Here is an 18,696-nt window from a genome sequence, read left to right on the forward strand (position 1 = left end):
GGAGGTCCTAAATAGGACAATAATCGTGGATTTTTTAAAGATTTTTAAGAGGTTCTAAATAGGACAACATACGTGGATTTTTTAAAGTTTTTAAGAGGTCCTAAATAGGACAATATTCGTGGATTTTTTAACGATTTTTAGGAGGTCCTAAATAGGACAATAATCGTGGATTTTTTAATGATTTTAGGAGGTCCTAAATAGGACAATAATCGTGGATCAACAAATTTCCCTGAAGATGATTGACGATGTCAATCGAAATATCGGAATAAATAATGAAATTCATCAAAAATAAACAACGTTTTTTACTGACCTTAAGCCGCAAAATATCATCATATAAAAATTACAATACAACAGGTCAACAATACACAACAACAAATTTTTTTCCTTACTTCAAAACGCGGTGTTATTTTCAAGACAAAGACTATTTTACATATCCTCTATCATGCTTCAGTACTTTGTGAGTTTCCTCTTCGTTTGCTTTGTGGAAACCTCATTTGGCAGAAACCTTCTTTTAGTATTAATAAATTTTAGGTTGATTTTGTCATACTTAGAACCTGAAATCAATTAGAATTTGTGCCAATAAGCCAGGAAATGGAGAGCATAATTATATAATTTTTTAAGTATTCCTCAGGGAATAGGATATAAAAATATGAAATATTCTGTCCGGCCCACTCATAATTAGATACTTTTTCGCCAATACATTTAGTTAAATCAGAAGAAAACTCATTCAAGAGACAAGCAGTTTATCAAGAATTATAGCGGGTTTCGGATTATCAGGGTACGAAATGGGATTCTGGTATATTACCCAATAAAAGAAGGAATCTAATTAGACTAAAATATATTTTGTAGAAGAATTTTTAAAGGATTTATATTCCACAACATTGCCTACACTAATCGTGATTAATTCCTCTCCTTCTTTATTACAGATGAACTCACGCATGCAGAAGAGTAAAAAGGTACGATGAACTATCCCCCCCTTTGCATTTTTTCTATTAATGATTATTTGTTGTCTTTCCCCCACAGGCCCAACCCTTTCGTGGCTACACACCCATCAATCAAGGACCCCTGTTCGATGATGATCCTGGCATTATGTCTGAGGTGGAAACAGCCAGTACTGGGTTTAGACGTGGCGGTAAGCAACGTTCTTCGTTACCCGTTGTGCGTACACCTTCGAAAACCTTAGAAAGACCTCTAGGTATGGTGTCACACATAGCCTACCTAATCGCAAGTTAAACCAAAACTGACAATGACATTTGCTTGTCACTCTTTCTCATCTCATGTTTTTTATCGCGCGTATCATTTAGGTTTGGTATTTTTACAATATAGATCGGAAACGAAAATGGCAGTATTGCCCAATGAAATCACTTCAATTGATACTGTGCGAGCTTTGTTTGTTCGTTCATTTCCTCGCCAATTGACAATGGCCTATTTGGAGGGGCCAAATGTTAAGATTTACATACACGATGCCAGCAAGGATATGTTCTATGAATTGGAGGATGTGAGGTCACATTTAAGGGAGATACGAGATCGTTCGGTGTTACGTCTGTTCGAATCGACTGAGGTGGCAGCACCACCACAGATGTTACCAGGAGGGCCGGGGATACCACAGCCACTGCCACAACCAAATCCACCCCATTGGGATCAGGATCAGGTAAGTAGTAACAAAATACCCTGCAATTATAAAAAATGATCGTTATAACTTCCCTTCCTTGTTACAGAGTTACTTCAGTGAGCCGGAATTCGATTCGGAATATAAAAATCAACACATACACAAGTCAAAGGTAAGTCTTTTTGTTTATATAAAAAATATGTTTATTAAATAAAAAAATAATATATAAAAAATTGCATTTCTTGTGGTGGTGGACCCCGAGTCATTTCTCTGTTTCTGTTTTTTATAATTTTGACATCCGTTACCCTGACTAGTGGCTAAAAATACAATCAATCAACTTCCATAAGAGTTTAACTAAATCCTACAACTAAATTCATCTAAAAATTGCCACATCGTCCCACACTGTAACCCTGCAAGGCATTGTTGAGATTTTCTCGGGCATTTTTCCACGCAAAAACTATGGCACCCTGGAAGGGTTCTACATCACATAAACCACACAGAGCCATTACAGCCTTAACCTCCTCCTCGGCTGGTTCACGATCATGTTCCGAAATGTCATCCTCCACATTCATGGCGCCACTCAAATCATCCTTAAATTGTTGACCTCCAAATACGGCCAAGCCGTCGTATTTAACGGCATCGGAACCCTGTAACAAGGGATCATCAACAATACTGCCATCATCCAGAAATACCAAACCACGTTTTTGATGATTTTTCTCCTTGCCATCGGCAGATTTTTGTCCAGTCATATCCCTCTTGAAGAGTATGTGAGTCTCTGTTTCATCCACAAATTTAATCTTGCCGGGATTATTGGGATCAATTATGGCTTGGCGATTTACAGTTTGTGCCGTCTGGGGTCCGAATTTCTGATTCAGGCCTATCAATTGCTGGGCCACTAACCGGGAACCGGTATTTATTTGACCATTTATGAAATTTGTGTGTATTGTGAGGGCCTGTTCGGCAGCCGTCGGAGGGTTTGGTTGGATATCATTGCTTGCTACTGCTCCATTTGGTTGGGCTAAATTAATACGCACCCTGGTGGGTATTTGTCCATTGGCCAATAAGCTGTGCATGGGTAGAGGGCGATTAATCTGCAAAGAAAAAAATCCATAATGAATTTGAAAATATTTCGAGTTTTTTGTTTCTCAAAACTTACCACTGGTGGTTTCTTGGTTGTGGGATGTATTTCTTTACCCTCGTGATCAAAGTGGTGGGCATGATGATGTTTATGATCTCTATGCGCCTTACCCGCACTCAAGGCCACTCGATAAATTTGTATCAGTGTTACTTCGAAATGCAAACCTTCTGAAATTTTTCCCGTTACTGAGGGACCGCCAGAGAATAGTTTACCCTTGGCAGGGATTTTGTGGCCAACAAGCTGAAAAAAGGAAATTAGACAAATTTATTGAACGTTAGAGAAGAAATGAACATTTCAAAATACTGCAAAATTATTGTTAGCTCCCCTGTGGTCGTAGACCTGGAGCTATGATTTTTATAGTGGGTTTCCTGACTGATAAAGGAAACAACAAAATGAATTCAACTTGAATTCATGCGCTGTTGCGACTTGGTTTATTGAAGGACTAATGTTAACTTAAAACTAGATAATCAGTAATGAGATCAAATGGTATGTTTGACAAAAAGACTCAATTAAGAATGTGAGAATTGAGTATTAATAGTTCAGTTGGAGAGCAAATTAGAGTAAATGAGAAATTCATAGAACTTAAATTAGAATTTAAAGAAAATATACAAAAAATGAACGGTAATTAAAATGAGTTATTAATTACAATGTAAATTCAGTAAATTCAAAGAAAAGTGAGAGTAGTTATTTGAACATTTAAGAGAAACAGATTTAAATAAAACTCAAAAAAATATAAAATATATAAAACTGGTTGAACAGTGGGTTCAACATACTCCCGCGCCAGGAAGAGGGAAGTATGTGATCAGGCCAAATTTGGATTCTTGAAAACGCACTCTGGGATTATCTCTATTGTACTTCTTTTCTCCATATAAAGCATTACGGCATATATCGGTTCCAATAACTCCATCAATTCGGCCATATTTTAAAGGATCAGGGTGAGCCATAATTCCCTGCTGAGGTACATTTTTGTAAAACTGCTTGTCATAAGCAGGAAGAGACGGCGGTTTAACTTTTAAGGCGGGCAAAATAATGAGCCGAGCTCTGATTATTTTGCCAGTTCTCCTAATCAATTCGAAGTTACCATAGTTGATACCATGATGAAGTTGGGTACGATATGGCAACATTTCAACTCGGCCAAAGACAATATTTGAGGCTTTAACGAACTCATCGATGAGGAAGGTTGCCTCTACGACTTTTGTATTGGCGCGAATCTTGCAAGAAACAACAGCTTTAAAGACGTGGAATGATGGGAGTTTGTAACGGGTGATTTCATACAGCTTCGATCTTTGTGGACGTGTGGGTTCCAGGGTGGAATCATCTTTGGCACTGAGGTTAATGCCACCGACGGCTCCTTCTAAATATTCATAGTCAGAGTCAGTGGAATTGGCTTCTTCCTCGACTTCCTTCACGTCCATCATTGTGATGCGTTCTGTACGTGAATATATTCTACGATGAATCATGGTGTTATGAGCTGCACCGCAAACATCACAACGCTTCTTGGATGGGCAATCTTTCCGAAGATGACGATCGCACAGCCAATTTAAGCAATAGTTGAGCCGAACCACTGTTTCTCGGCGTTCTTCGTTCAACATCCATCTAAAGGTTTTGCAGTATTTAATGGGATGATTTTGATTGCAAAGCGGACATTTACCCATCATGTGCCTGCATGAGAAAGAAAGAGAAGAAAAGAGAGACAAGTACCATGAGATATTAGCATTCTAAAAAACGAGATGTTTGCATGTTTAAATTGCAGTTTGTTGTTTCAGAATTCGGAGGGTTATTATACGTTGGTTGAGTTGGCAATAGGCAAAGTTTGACTATTGGTCGAGTAAAGTTCAGCAACTCTCACGATATTATCTTTTCCGTAGACTACTTTTTTGACACGACCAAGCCTCCATTCCGTAGGCGGTAGATTGTCGTCTTTGATGATAACTATATTATTCTCTTTTAAGTTATTTCGATTGGTTTTCCATTTAAAGCGGCATTGAAGCTCGGTAATATATTCGGATTTCCATCGTTGACTGAATATGTGCTGAATGCACTTAAGGCGTTTCCATTGGGATAAATATGAAATATTTGAGTTAATTGGTTCTGGGTTTGACTCAGGTGGAGCTATGAGCGGAGCTCCTCTTAAAAGATGACCTGGAGTTAGTGGCAGCAATTCTGAAGGGTTTTCTGAAATTGGGGAAAGCGGTCTGGAATTTAAAATTGCTTCTATTCTTATCAGCAGGGTGTTGAATTCTTCGAAGGTAAACGTGAAGTTATGAGTTATTTTCTTCAAGAGAATCTTCATACTCTTCACTGCTGCCTCCCAAAGGCCTCCCATGTGGGGCGCATAAGGGGGAATGAAAGACCACGAGAATCCGTGTATACCATATTTTGCTTGAAGACTCTTTTTCAGCAGTTTTGAGAAAGTTGTGATGTTCTTGAAGAAGTTTGTAGCTTGCTCCTACGAAATTTCTACCGTTGTCTGAAAACATTGTCTTCGGCAGTCCTCTGCGTCCCACGAAGCGTCCAAAACATGCCAGGAAAGCATCAGTTGACATATCAGAACAGACTTCAAGGTGCACAGCCTTGGTAGAAAAACACACGAAGACTGCTGCGTACCCTTTTACAATTTTGGCTTTTCTTAAGGTTGACGATTTCAGGTTAAAAGGTCCAGCGAAGTCGACTCCCGTGTACGTAAATGGGAGTGAGAATGATACACGTTCACGTGGAAGCGATGACATCAGCTGGCTTTGAAACTTGTGTTTGTATATTGTGCATCTTACGCAGCCTCTTATACATTTTCGGACAAGGTTTTTGAGACGGGGAATGTAAAAGCCTTGACGAATGGCACGTATCATTACATTATATTCAGCATGAAGTAGCATTTCATGACTATGTTTAATGAAAAGTGCTGCAAGTTTAGATTTACCTGGTATTATGACAGGATGTCTTTCATCATAGCTTAATCCTGAGTTTTCCAGGCGACCACCAACTCGAAGTAATCCGTCTTTGTCAAGAAAAGGATTTAAGGTTAAAATGTGACTTTTAGTACTTATTGTTTGTTTATCGGTTAAACGCTGATATTCCTTGGTATAATGAATTTTCTGTGAGTAGATAATAAGACGATTTCTTGCATTAATAAGCTCTTCATTAGAGAAATTGTTACATTCAGGGTGAGATTTATTTCGACAAGATTAAGCGAACCGAAAAACATAAGCAAGTGCAATGATAGCTTTGTGAAAAGAATTGATATGCTTGATTAAATCCTCTTCTATTTCAAGGTGAAGTACCGATATTCTTTTGGTTTCTGAATCTGTAGGATCGAATTTTCTAGGTTTTGGTCAAGAAGTAATAGAAAGCTTGAGCCAGGATGGTCCATTCCACCATAGCGAATTAGTAACGAGTTCTTGAGAAGTACAACCTCTGGTACCTAAGTCGGCAGGGTTGTCCTCGGTACGAATATGTCTCCATTGATCACTGCTGGTAATATTAAGAATTTTAGTTACGCGATTTGCGACGAAACATTTTAATGTTTTAATGATTTTTGTAACCAACCCATTACAATTGATGAATCAGTCCACAGAAATAATTCATAAGGATGAGGAAATCGTGCAGTTTGTTGTCGAATTAATCTCGAAAGTAGTTCAGCTCAACATAATTCGAGCTTTGGGATAGTTTTCCTTTTCAGTGGTGCTACTCGTGTCTTCGAGACTAGCAGGTGGCTAGAAATTTTACCATGAGTGTCGACAACTCGAATATAAATATTTCCACAATAGGCCTTCTCCGAGGCGTCACAGAAGCCGTGTATTTGGACATGGTGGCCTGGAGAAAAGTTTATCCATTTTGATATCTTCAATGTGAACCATGTTGTTGATAAAAGATTTCCATTTGGTTAATAGATGTGGTGGTATTCCTTCGTCCCATGACAACTTTTCTTCCCATAATTGTTGCATAAGTAACTTTGCTGAGATTACTATTGGACCTAACCATCCAAGGGGGTCAAATAGTCGCGCTATGACCGAGAGTATTTGACGTTTAGTTGCACCTGACAAGTCTGCATTTATCGGTTGAACAACATAATAAAATATATCATGTATGACGTTCCACCGTATACCTAGGGTTTTAATACTGCTTAAGTCATCAAGCTTCAAAAAATCTTGTCTAGAAAATCCCCCCGCGCCAAATTTTCAAGTAAAAACGAGTGGTTCGCAGTCATTTTCTTCAGGCTGAGCTGATGACAATACTTGTAATAACTGTTGTTGTTTATCTTTAGCTTCTGCCAGTGTGTGTCCTCCTGACATCACATCATCCACATAAACTTCATTCTTCAAAATACCCGAGGCAATTGGATCTGAATTTTCACAATCATCAGTTAGCTGCTGTAATGTTCGTAGAGCTAAAAAAGGCGCGCAATTGATGCCGAATGTTACGGTTTTGAGCTGAAATTGCTTTATGATTTCTTTAGGACGAAACAAAATTTGCTGGTATTTTCTATCTTCAGGATGAAGTACAATCTGTCTGTACATTTTCTCTATATCTCCTGTGAAAACATATTTGTAGTATCGCCACCCAAGTATTATTTGCATCAAATCTGCTTGTAATATCGGTCCAGGATGGAGAACGTCATTCAGCGAAAAACCACTGCTCGTTTTCTTTGATCCGTTAAATACCACTCTTACCTTGGTGGTTTTGCTATCTGGCCTGACTACGGCATGGTGAGGTAGAAAAAATGAAAATTGTTTTTCGTCTGGTGTTTCATAATTCTTACTGATTTCCATGTGATCCAGATTCAAGTATTCTTGGAGTACATCATGATACTGAGTTTTCAGTTCTTTATTCTTTTCGAGGGTTTTCTCCATTCTGCAGTATTGTGCGAGAGCAATATTTTTGGAGCGTCCAAGAAAAATTTCGTTTGGATAATCACTCTTAAAAGGTAGTCGTACTACGTAGCGACCATTTGGTTGACGATATGTTGTCTTTTTGAAGAATTCTTCGCAGTATTTATCGGTTTCAGATAGTTGAGGGACCGTTGAAAATTCTTCTAGTTCCCAGAATTTCTTCATTTGCTCACTAAGTGCACACTGTCTTCTTCGACTGTTACTGATGTTGAAAATTTACATATTTCGGCTGCTGGCAGGGGGCCAGACAAATACCAACCGAATTGTGACTCTCGCGCTTCCAAACCGTTGATAATATTTGCTCGAACTCCATTTAAATTTATAATTGGCAAATAATCACTTCCGATAATCATGTCTATTAATGATGGTTTGAAGAAATGCGGATTTGCAAGGTTAAGATTTTCCAAATTAGGGAGATTTTCTAGTTTCGCGCGTTTCGAAGGTAAAAAATGTGTAAGTTTTGAAACGACGATAGCTTTTACTTTTAGTGTGAAATTATTGTGTCTTGATTTGAGACTGACAAAGCAAAGAGAATTTGAATTGCTTACTATGGTTCCACCTAAACCTGAGATATTAAAATTGCGTTTCTCTTCAGGAAGTTTTAGGTTTTGTTGAATGTTTTCGGAGATAAATGTTTTCTCTGAACCAGCATCCAAGAGAGCTCTAACTGTAAAAAGTTGACCAGCATGTTGAATGTCTACGAGTGCTGTAGGCAGTATAGTTGTACCTTCATGTTGCACAAAATTCATTTGAACATTATTATCTGATGGTCTGAACCGAAATTCTCTTGAAGCATGTTGTTCCGTATTTTGCTGTGAAGTATTAATTGCAGTATTCGATTCTTCAGATTTATTTTTGTTTTCAAAATTATCGAGATGTAGCATTGAATGATGTTTCTTGTTGCATTTAGAGCAAGCCTTGTTACTCGTACATCTGGATTTAAAATGATTCGATGAAAGACAATTTGAACAATATTTGTTTGAGTAAACGTATTTAATTCGATCGTTAAACGAACTTGTTTCCCAGTTTCAACGTTAGATAAAAATGATTGCGATTTGTGTGACGTATTTTGATTATCTTTAAAATGAGGTTTTCGAAAATCAGTTAATGTTTCAATAATTTCGATACGTTTGGAGAGAAATGCAGACATCTGAGACCAGGTTAGCAACTCCTTGTGGTTGCTAAGAGAATCTTCCCATGCTCGTAGTGTATCCTCAGGAAGTTTGGTTGAACAAAGATGCACCAGGATGGGATCCCAATTGTCCGTTTCAATTTTGTATGACTTGAAGATCGCTAAACTGTCATTAATTCCACTCTGTATTAACCGAATTGCTTTTGGGGATTCATTTTGTGCGGTTGAGATTCCAAATAAAAACTTCATTTGCTGATGAACTAAAATTCGAGGGTTTTCATATCTCTCTACCAATGCATTCCATGCTAAATTAAAGTTCTCATCTACCAAATCGAACTTCTTGACGATTTGGTTAGCTTCCCCCCTCGTCTTGCTACGAAGATGATACCATGTTTGGGCTGCGGACAATTCAGGATGCTTTGTAAAAACTGCCTTGAAAATATCTCGGAAGGCTGGCCATTTGGAATATCCACCTTCAAAGGGCTGAATATCGCATGGTGGCAATTTAAGTGAAGAAAATCCATGTTGAATAATTGTACTTTCACCTCTGAAAGTTTCCTCAGCTTTTGGATGAATCTTGCTTTCTTTGAGTTCCACCATTTTCGCCTTACATTTCTGATATGCTTTTCCAGCTTCCTCAAATTTCGATGATGCTGCTTTACTGAACTCAGACACTGCGCTTTCCACTTCACCTGTCATTCCTTCTTCAAAATGTTCCGTAATTTTAGACCAGCGCCTCTCGAGTTCCGCTTGCTTGACTTCAAGTACGGAAACGTTCACATCTTCATCCTTCTTTGGTCTAAACTCCTTGCAATATGATGTTAGTTGATCGTAGTCAAATAGAAATTTCCTCAGCGAATCCATGTTGACCTAAATCACTAGCAAACGTCAGCAATAATTTGTTATATTAACACAAAACTTTTTTTTTGAAAATTTTCCGCACAAAAATATTTGTAAATCGCCAAAAGATTTAAAACTCAATTCCAAAATCTCAAATAATTCTGCGAAAATTCATTTAAATCGCCAACAATTTCCTTAAAATCCTTTTAACTCAGGTTGATTCAGCACAAAATTTTAATATTTCCACTCTGCTTATGAATTCGCTATAGATTTCCACATATCCAGGTTGAATCAACAAACAATTATTGATATTTTCCAATTTGAGTGCTACTTCGTTTAAAATGTCCACTTATCCAGGCTGAATCCACAAAAAACTTATTTTTCTTACTCACTTTCGTTATCAATTCGTCTGAAATTTCCACTTATTCAGGTTGAATTTCATAAATTCTACAAAATTTTCTTATATTTCGCTTAATTTTGTATATTTTGGGTATTTTCTGGCATTATCCGAAAAAAATCCCACTTTTTCTTTAATTTTATACGATCTGGTAACACCACAAATAATTTTTGCGAACAAATTATTTATTAATTTTTGTTATTTACCAGGCTGGCTTAACACTTTGTTGTTGTAAACATCACACTGATCACCGCTTGTTGTTGTTGTAATGTGTATTAATACAGAATTCTGGAAGAATTTATGTTGGCCTTGAATTTTTGTGAACCGCTACTTTTTCTCTTCTTCTTGATTTCCACTTGCACTTTTGTTGTAATTTTCGTATAATTTGTTGTTGTAATTTTTGTGAAATATGCTTTTGATTTTGAGTTATACTTTGTTTAATTTCGTTGTTTTTGTTTTAACTATATTTTTCCCGCGTTTACCGGCACCGTTTTTATGTATTATTTGTTGTTTTTATTTTAGGAGAAAATATTTAAACACCATACTGCTTCATATAATGCATATAAACCAACTCACCTTAATGTAAAATGCTGGATTAAATATGATTTTTCTCTGCCTTGTTGAGTTAACAGCGACTTTAATTTCTCCTCAGGGTGAAGTATTTATTCCCTTTTTGGGTTTTATTAAGAATTTCGCACAAATTTTAATGATTTTTTGAAAACAAAATTTCTTTAGTATGCCTACTAGTAACGTTTCCAACAGGGTGTAGGGCTTTTTTTCGTCGTCAATGTAAACAATTTTTTTAATGTTAATTTTCTGGGGTTTTCGCTCGTAAAATCACTTTTATTTTACTTTATATTTATTGTAGTTATTGTTTTCAATAGTTTTATTTAGTTTTCCCCCATTATTTTTACAATTTTTTGCAAACTAATTGTTTTCGCGCTCACTCACACTTTTGCCGATCAAATTAGAAAAATACTGCAGATTCTTCTTCTTCTCGCTCACAGTATCTAATTCATGTACTGTGGAATGATAGCCCAATAGTTTCTGTACGTTAAATATGCAATGCGGAACGGTGAGAAATGGAACAGTTGAGTGATGTGTTCCATACGATCTGTTGTACGACTTTTTTATGCGCTACTGATTATTTACTGATTTTTTATGTAAATTAATTGCGGTTTTTATGTATTTTGATGGTATTTACTTATTATTGCGTAATCATAGGTTATTTTATATGGTATTACGCGACCGATTTTTCGTTTTTTATATAATTTTCTGCGATTTTTTGGAAAATTTTTATCAAATATTTTGTGTTGTGCAAACGAATCGTTGAACTAAAAATGCCAATACTCACTGTACATACCTGCTCAATTCCTCTACTTATCTTTTTGTTGTAGTTAATGACCAGGCTGGTTACCAATGAGTGTGTGTGTGCATTTAAAGATGTTTTTGTCCACAGCTTTTGAACTTCTTCTCTAGAACATGTGTTCAGTGGCTTTATTTCTCCAATAGATCTGTGTATGCAACTGATTGATGATGTTATGTTTGTTATGTTGTTATGTCGTTCTTTATGTAAACTCATAAATGATGAACAATGCAATTTTTGTGGTTTCTAGGTTAGAAAACCAGCAATTTTTCCGAAATAATTTTTCTTTTTCTGGAACAGAATCCTATCCTAGTCCTTACTAGGATTACTCGAAGGACCATATGTTAGCTCCCCTGTAGTCGTAGACCTGGAGCTATGATTTTTATAGTGGGTTTCCTGACTGATAAAGGAAACAACAAAATGAATTCAACTTGAATTCATGCGCTGTTGCGACTTGGTTTATTGAAGGACTAATGTTAACTTAAAACTAGATAATCAGTAATGAGATCCAATGGTATGTTTGACAAAAAGACTCAATTAAGAATGTGAGAATTGAGTATTAATAGTTCAGTTGGAGAGCAAATTAGAGTAAATGAAAAATTCATAGAACTTAAATTAGAATTTAAAGAAAATATACAAAAAATGAACGGTAATTAAAATGAGTTATTAATTACAATGTAAATTCAGTAAATTCAAAGAAAAGTGAGAGTGGTTATTTGAACATTTAAGAGAAACAGATTTAAATAAAACTCAAAAAATATAAAATATATAAAACTGGTTTAACAGTGGGTTCAACAGTTATTTTGTTTTATAAAGACTCAGTGCAGGAGTCGTTAATTCCATAGAAGTCCACTGCGGAGGACTTTCATTCTACACAAGACACCGACATAGATCCTCGTTTCTATGGAAGACATTTACTGAAGCCTTCTCTTCTAGAGACGACTCACATTTGGGTATTGTATTGTACATAAATGTACAGAACCTGCAAGAAGCTACTATTTTGTACTACGACAACAATTTTTCCTTTATGTTATCGGACAAAATAGTAAAAAGTAGTAGATTCTTGCAGTACTGGAACAACAAAACGAGGTATATTCCAAGGCTGCAAATTTCTGCAAATCATGGTTCTTCACAAATGCCTCCTATGTCATAACAGAAGAATTGATGAATTCAACAAAACAAATCCAGAGGTCTCAGATGCAATATAATACAATATTATAGAAGATCAGTTAGGGGGTTTTATTTGTTTTGAAAGACCATATATTCTGTAAAAGACTCTTTCGGCGGTTATTTATTCCATAGAAGACCGATTTGTAGGTAGAGTTTCTACCACGGTTACTATTATATAGCAAATTCTTTGCGGAGGCCTCCTCATCGTTTGAGCGCACTTAGGATGGGCTTCTTCGTACTGAAGATACCTATGAAGGCTGTTTATTATACATATAGAAATCCCCAGTGGGCTCTTCTTTAGCGGTCCCTGTGTATATCTTCTGTTCTATAGAGAGTCCCTATCTTATACTCCACTGAAGATCCCTACGAAGGGAAGGCCCATATTGAACGTAAGACCCTTCGATTCAACAGGATTTCCTATGGAGTTCTTAGTATTACGAAGTCCCATACGGAACACTTATCTACCATAGAATGTCCCTTAGTAGGTAATTTATTCTATAAAAAACAGTTCTACGATGGTCTTCTACCCCTACTGGTCTTTTCTCTTTACAGAAGCTCTTTTATTCTAAGAGACCCCTACAGCGACTTTCTCTTAAATAGAAAACCTCAGAAGAGATTTCTGTTCTATAGAACACCAATACGGAGACTTTTTCTATACGAAGGCCTTGTAATGTGTGGAATACATCAATCTCATATTCTACGGAGGTCTTTTATTCCATAGAAGACCCTACGGAGGGCCCCTATTTTATAGAAAATCCCTACGAAGGTCTCTTACACTTACACTATAGATGTTTACTGGCCTATAGAGGACTATACTACCCCTACGAAGCCCATCCACTCTATTCTCTAGAAAACAGCTATGGGCGCCTTCCATTCTATGGAAGACCATTTCGAATGCCTTTTATTCTATAAAGACCCCTAAAGAGGTATACACGGAATAGGAATAAAAAACCCTATCGGAGTTATCCTTTTCCATAGAAGGTCCTTATGGAGGTCTTGTATTCTAAAAAGGGTTCCATACGGAGGTACCCTATTCCTTCGAAGATTCCTTTGGAGGTCTTCTATTCCATAGAAGACTTCTACTGTGCCTTCTATTTTAGAAGCCAGCTAGGGAGGTTTCCTTTGGCGTAGAAAACTCTTACGTAGGTCTCTTATTCTATAGAAGGCCCCTCGGAGGTCTAATGTTTCATAGAAGACTCCTACGAAGGTCTCCTATTCTACAGAACTTTCCTATGGAGGTCTCCTATTTCATAAAGTACTCTTACAGGGGTCTGTTATTCTCTAGAAGACTCCTACAAAGGTCTCATATTTTATAGAAGACCCCTAAGGAGATCTCCTATTTCATAGAAGACCCCTACCAAGGTCTACTAGTCCATAGTAAACTACAGAGGAGTTTTCCTGTTACATAGGAGACTCCTATGGTTGTTTTCTTTTCTATAGAAAACTTTTACGGAGGTTTACAGTTCCATAGATGACTCCTACGAAGGACTACAATTCCGTAGAAGACCTCTACGGAGGTCTCCTATTCCATTGAAGACCCCTACGGAGGTCTTCTAGTCCACAGAAGACCCATACGGAGGTATCCTATTCCATAGAAGACCCCTACGGAGGTATCCTATTCCATAAAAGACCCCTACGGAGTTCTCCTATTCCATAGAAGAGCCCAACGGAGTTCTCCTATCACATAGAACACCCCTACGGAGGTCTCCTATCACATAGAACACCCCTACGGAGGTCTCCTATCCCATAGAGGACACCTACCTTCCTATTCAATAGAAGACCCCCACGGAGGTCTCCTATTCCATTGAAAACCCCTACGGAGGTCTCCTATTCCATAGTAGACACCTACAGAGGTTTCATTATACATAGAAGACCCCTACGGTCTCCTATTCCATAGAAGACCCCTACGGAGTTCTCGTATTTCATAGAAGACCCCTACGGAGATCTCGCATTACATAAAAGAAGAACCCTATGGTCTCCTACTCCATAGAAGACACATACGGAGTTCTCCTATTTCATATGAGACCCCTACGTAGATCTCCCATTACACAAAATACCCCTACGGAGTTCTCCTATTCCATAGAATACTCCTACGAGGGCTCATATTCCACAGAAGACACCTACAGAGGTTTCTTATCCCATAGAAGACACCCACGGAGGTCTCCTATTCCATAGAAGGCCCCCATGAAGGTCTCCTATTCCATAGAAGATCGCTACGGAGGTCTCCTATTCCGTAGAAGACCCCTACGTAGGTCTCCAATTCCATAGAAGACCTCTACGGAGGGCTCCTATTCCATAGAACCCCTACGGAGATCTCCTATTCCATAGAAGACCCCTACAGAGATCTCCTATTCCATAGAAGACCCCTACGGAGATCTCCCATTACATAGAATACCCTACGGACATATCCTATTACATAGAAGAGCTCTACGGAGGTCTCCTATTCTATAGAAGAACCCTACGGAGGTCTTCTAGTCCATAGAAAACTACAGGGGAGTTTTCCTGTTACATAGGAGACTCCTATGGTTGTTTTCTTTTCTATAGAAGGAGGTTTACAGTTCCATAGATGACTCCTACGAAGGACTACAATTCCGTAGAAGACCTCTACGGAGGTCTCCTATTCCATTGAGGACCCCTACGGAGGTCTTCTAGTCCACAGAAGACTCCTACGGAGGTCTTCTAGTCCACAGAAGACCCCTACGCAGGTCTTCTATTCCATAAAAGACCCCTACGGAGGTCTCCTATTCCATAGAAGACCCCTACGCAGGTCTTCTATTCCATAGAAGACCCCTACGGAGTTCTCCTATTACATAGAAGACCCCCACAGAGTTCTCCTATTCCACAGAAGACCCCTACGGAGGTATCCTATTACATAGGAGGCCCCTGCGGTGGTCTCCTTTTCCATAGAAGACCCCTACGGAGTTCTCCTATTCCATAGAAGAGCCCAACGGAGTTCTCCTATCACATAGAACACCCCTACGGAGGTCTCCTATCACATAGAACACTCCAACACTCCTACGGAGGTCTCCTATTCTATAGAGGACACCTACAGAGGTTTCCTATTCAATAGAAGACCCCCACGGAAGTCTCCTATTCCATTGAAGACCCCTACGGAGGTCTCCTATTCCATAGTAGACACCTACAGAGGTTTCATTATCCATAGAAGACCCCTACGGTGTCCTATTCCATAGAAGACCCCTACGGAGTTCTCGTATTTCATAGATGACCCCTACGAAGTTCTCGCATTACATAAAAGAAGAACCCTATGGTCTCCTACTCCATAGAAGACACATACGGAGTTCTCCTATTTCATATGAGACCCCTACGTAGATCTCCCATTACACAAAATACCCCTACGGAGTTCTCCTATTCCATAGAATACTCCTACGGAGGACTCCTATTCCATAGAACCCCACGGAGATTTCCTATTCCATAGAAGACCCCTACGGAGATCTCATATTCCATAGAAGACCCCTACGGAGATCTCCTATTCCATAAAAGACCCCTACGGAGTTCTCCAAATCCATAGAAGAACCCTGGAAGTCTTCTATTCCATAGAAGACCACTACGTTGGTCTGCTATTCCATAAAAGACCCCTACGGAGGTCTCCCATTCCATAGAAGACCCCCACAGAGGACTCATATTCCATGGAAGACACCTACGGAGGTCTTCTGTTCCATAGAAGACCCCTACGGAGGTCTCCTATTCCATAGAATACCCCTATGGAGGTCTGCTACTCCATAGAATACCCCTACGGATGTCTCCCATGCAATAGAAGACCCCTACGGAGGTCTCCAATTCCACAGAAGACCCCCACGGAGATCTCCAATTACATAGAAGACCCCTACGGAGGACTCCTATTCCATAGAACCCCTACGGAGATTTCCTATTCCATAGAGGACCCCTACGGAGATCTCCTATTCCATAGAAGACCCATACGGAGGTTTCCTATTGCATAGAGCACCCCTACGGAGTTCTCCTATTACATAGAAGACCCCAACGGAAATCTCCCATTACATAGAAGACCCCTACGGAGGTCTCTTATTCCATTGAATACCCCTACGGAGGTCTCCTATTCCATAGAATACCCCACGGAGGTCTCCTATTCCATAGAAGACCCCTACGGAGATCTTCCATTACAGAGAAGACTCTACGGACATCTCCTCTTACATAGAAGAGCCCTACGGATGTCTCCTATTCCATAGAAGACCCCTACGGAGGTCTCCTATTCCATAGAAGATCCCTACGGAGGTCTCCTATTCTATAGAAGACAACTACAGAGGTCTCATATTCCACAGAAGACCCCCACGTAGGTCTCCTATACCAAAAAGACCCCTACAGAAATCTCCTATTCCATAGTGGACCCCTACGGAAGTCTACTATTCTATTGAAGACCCTAACGGGGGTCTTCTATTCTAACGGAGGCGCTTTCGGAGACTCCTACGAAGAACTACTTTTCTGTAGAGACCATTACGGAGGTCTTCTATTCTAACGGAGATCGGCCTCCTATTCCATAGTAGACTCCTACTGAGGTCTCCCATTCCACTGTAGACTCTTATGGAGGACTCCTATTATATAGAAGATCACTACGGAGGTATTTTATTTAATAGGAGACTCATACGGAGCACTCTTGCTCTATAGAAGACTCCTATGGGGGTCTCTTGATCTATAGAAGACTGCTACGAAAGTATCTTATTCTATAGAACTCCCCTACGAAAGTCTCCTATTCTATAGGAGACCCCTAAGTTCTTTTGTTCTATAGAAGACTCTTACGGTGGTCTCGTTTTCTATGGAAGACCCCTACGGAGATCTTCCATTACAGAGAAGACTCTACGGACATCTCCTCTTACATAGAAGAGCCCTACGGATGTCTCCTATTCCATAGAAGACCCCTACGGAGGTCTCCTATTCCATAGAAGACTCCTACGGAGGTCTCCTATTCCACAGAAGACCCCACGGAGATCTCCAATTACATAGAAGACTCCTACGGAGGTCTCCTATTCCACAGAAGACCCCACGGAGATCTCCAATTACATAGAAGACCCCTACGGAGGCCGCTTATTCCATAGAAGACTCTTACTGAGGTCTACTATTCCATATAAGACTCCTGCGGAGATTTGCTATTCCATCGAAGACGTTTCTTGGAACGCCTTATATTCTGTAGAAGAGACTTTCCATGCTATGATGGAACTTTGGATTGTTTATTAGAAAGCCCTTGGAAGATCTTCCATTCTACAGAAAAGCTCTTCGTATGCTTTCTTTTCTACAGAAGTTCAAGGGTGATCTTCTATTCTATAAATTGCCACCGGAGATCTACTAGAGGATCTCCGCGGAAATATTAACCCATTTCTGCAGAATAGAATACCCTTGTTGAGGTATTATATTTAGTAAAAGCCCCCCAAAAAGTGTTTTTATTCTATATTTATTTTCTGACGATCCTATATTCTTTATAATATTTCTACGGTGGTCTTCTGTCTGCAAAATACCTCTCCAAAGTCCTTCTTTTATTATAATGAAGTATAACACCATAAAGAGGTATCGAAATTCCATCCAACGCCGCTGTTTTTAAAGAAATGGTCAGTATATTGAATAACTTGGGAGTATTATGTAGAGCTTTGTGAATCTTCTTCTTCACTTAGTGAATCTTCTGTTTAAAATCCGGCTTAGTCGGGCAGAATTTGAAAAGATATTAATTTACGGGAAACCTCGTAGGAATCTAAAAGCAAATCTACCTTACTCAAAGATAGTTGTGAATTTGATGGTGTAAAAGACCTTAAGCGTAGCGAATGCTTACATTACCCGAGTATTTCTGCTGTGCAAAGTTCTAATTAAGTTGTGTTTTATTTTGTTCGTTTCGCACTCTGCTATAAAATTGTAGTCCCATATGACTGGAATAAAAATAACATCGGGCTGCCCTTTTTAATATGAAAGAAGTCTTTCCTAGTCTTTGGGATATCATTTTGTGGAAAAGTTTTTCAGAAGTTTTTTCGTCGTGGTTTTCATTGAAAATATATTAGATATTTTTCTTCAATGATTTGCTATTTCGACCCACCTTACTATACTTTCCCTATTTACTATTTGTATCTTACTTCTCTGTTGGCGTAAGAGTACTACTATCTCTTTTTATTAGAGATTTTCATTTTTATTAGAGATTAGCG

General features: G+C 38.6%; 2 protein-coding genes across 12 annotated transcripts in view; one reads left to right on the plus strand and one right to left on the minus strand.

The window, feature by feature from the left end:
• Positions 1-18,696, plus strand: part of LOC141396363 (coiled-coil domain-containing protein CG32809) — a 117,755-nt gene that overhangs the window by 17,514 nt on the left and 81,545 nt on the right. For 6 of the 10 annotated variants that reach the window (XM_073971765.1, XM_073971763.1, XM_073971761.1 and 3 more), the window contains exons 5-8: positions 927-956; positions 1,024-1,195; positions 1,305-1,651; positions 1,719-1,781. In XM_073971765.1, the coding sequence (XP_073827866.1) occupies positions 927-956; positions 1,024-1,195; positions 1,305-1,651; positions 1,719-1,781 (612 nt within the window). The remainder of the gene's footprint in view (positions 1-926; positions 957-1,023; positions 1,196-1,304; positions 1,652-1,718; positions 1,782-18,696) is intronic. The other 4 variants (XM_073971764.1, XM_073971760.1, XM_073971762.1 and 1 more) reach the window with 1 other exon arrangement.
• The window catches only part of b6 (pentraxin-related protein b6), a 36,153-nt gene continuing 19,245 nt past the window's right edge, over positions 1,789-18,696 (minus strand). Inside the window, exons 1-4 of one of the 2 annotated variants that reach the window (XM_073971766.1) lie at positions 10,579-11,678; positions 3,521-4,409; positions 2,766-2,987; positions 1,789-2,700 (exon numbers count right to left, since the gene is read on the minus strand). In XM_073971766.1, coding sequence (XP_073827867.1) covers positions 1,987-2,700; positions 2,766-2,987; positions 3,521-4,405 — 1,821 coding nt within the window. In that variant the 5' untranslated portion in view covers positions 4,406-4,409; positions 10,579-11,678 and the 3' untranslated portion in view covers positions 1,789-1,986. Of the gene's footprint in view, positions 2,701-2,765; positions 2,988-3,520; positions 4,410-10,578; positions 11,679-18,696 lie in introns of those variants that run through there. The other variant, XM_073971767.1, reaches the window with a different exon arrangement.

The sequence above is a fragment of the Musca autumnalis genome, unplaced genomic scaffold (assembly GCF_047663935.1).
Source record: "Musca autumnalis isolate F117 unplaced genomic scaffold, ASM4766393v1 scaffold_3, whole genome shotgun sequence".
Classification (NCBI taxonomy): domain Eukaryota; kingdom Metazoa; phylum Arthropoda; class Insecta; order Diptera; family Muscidae; genus Musca; species Musca autumnalis.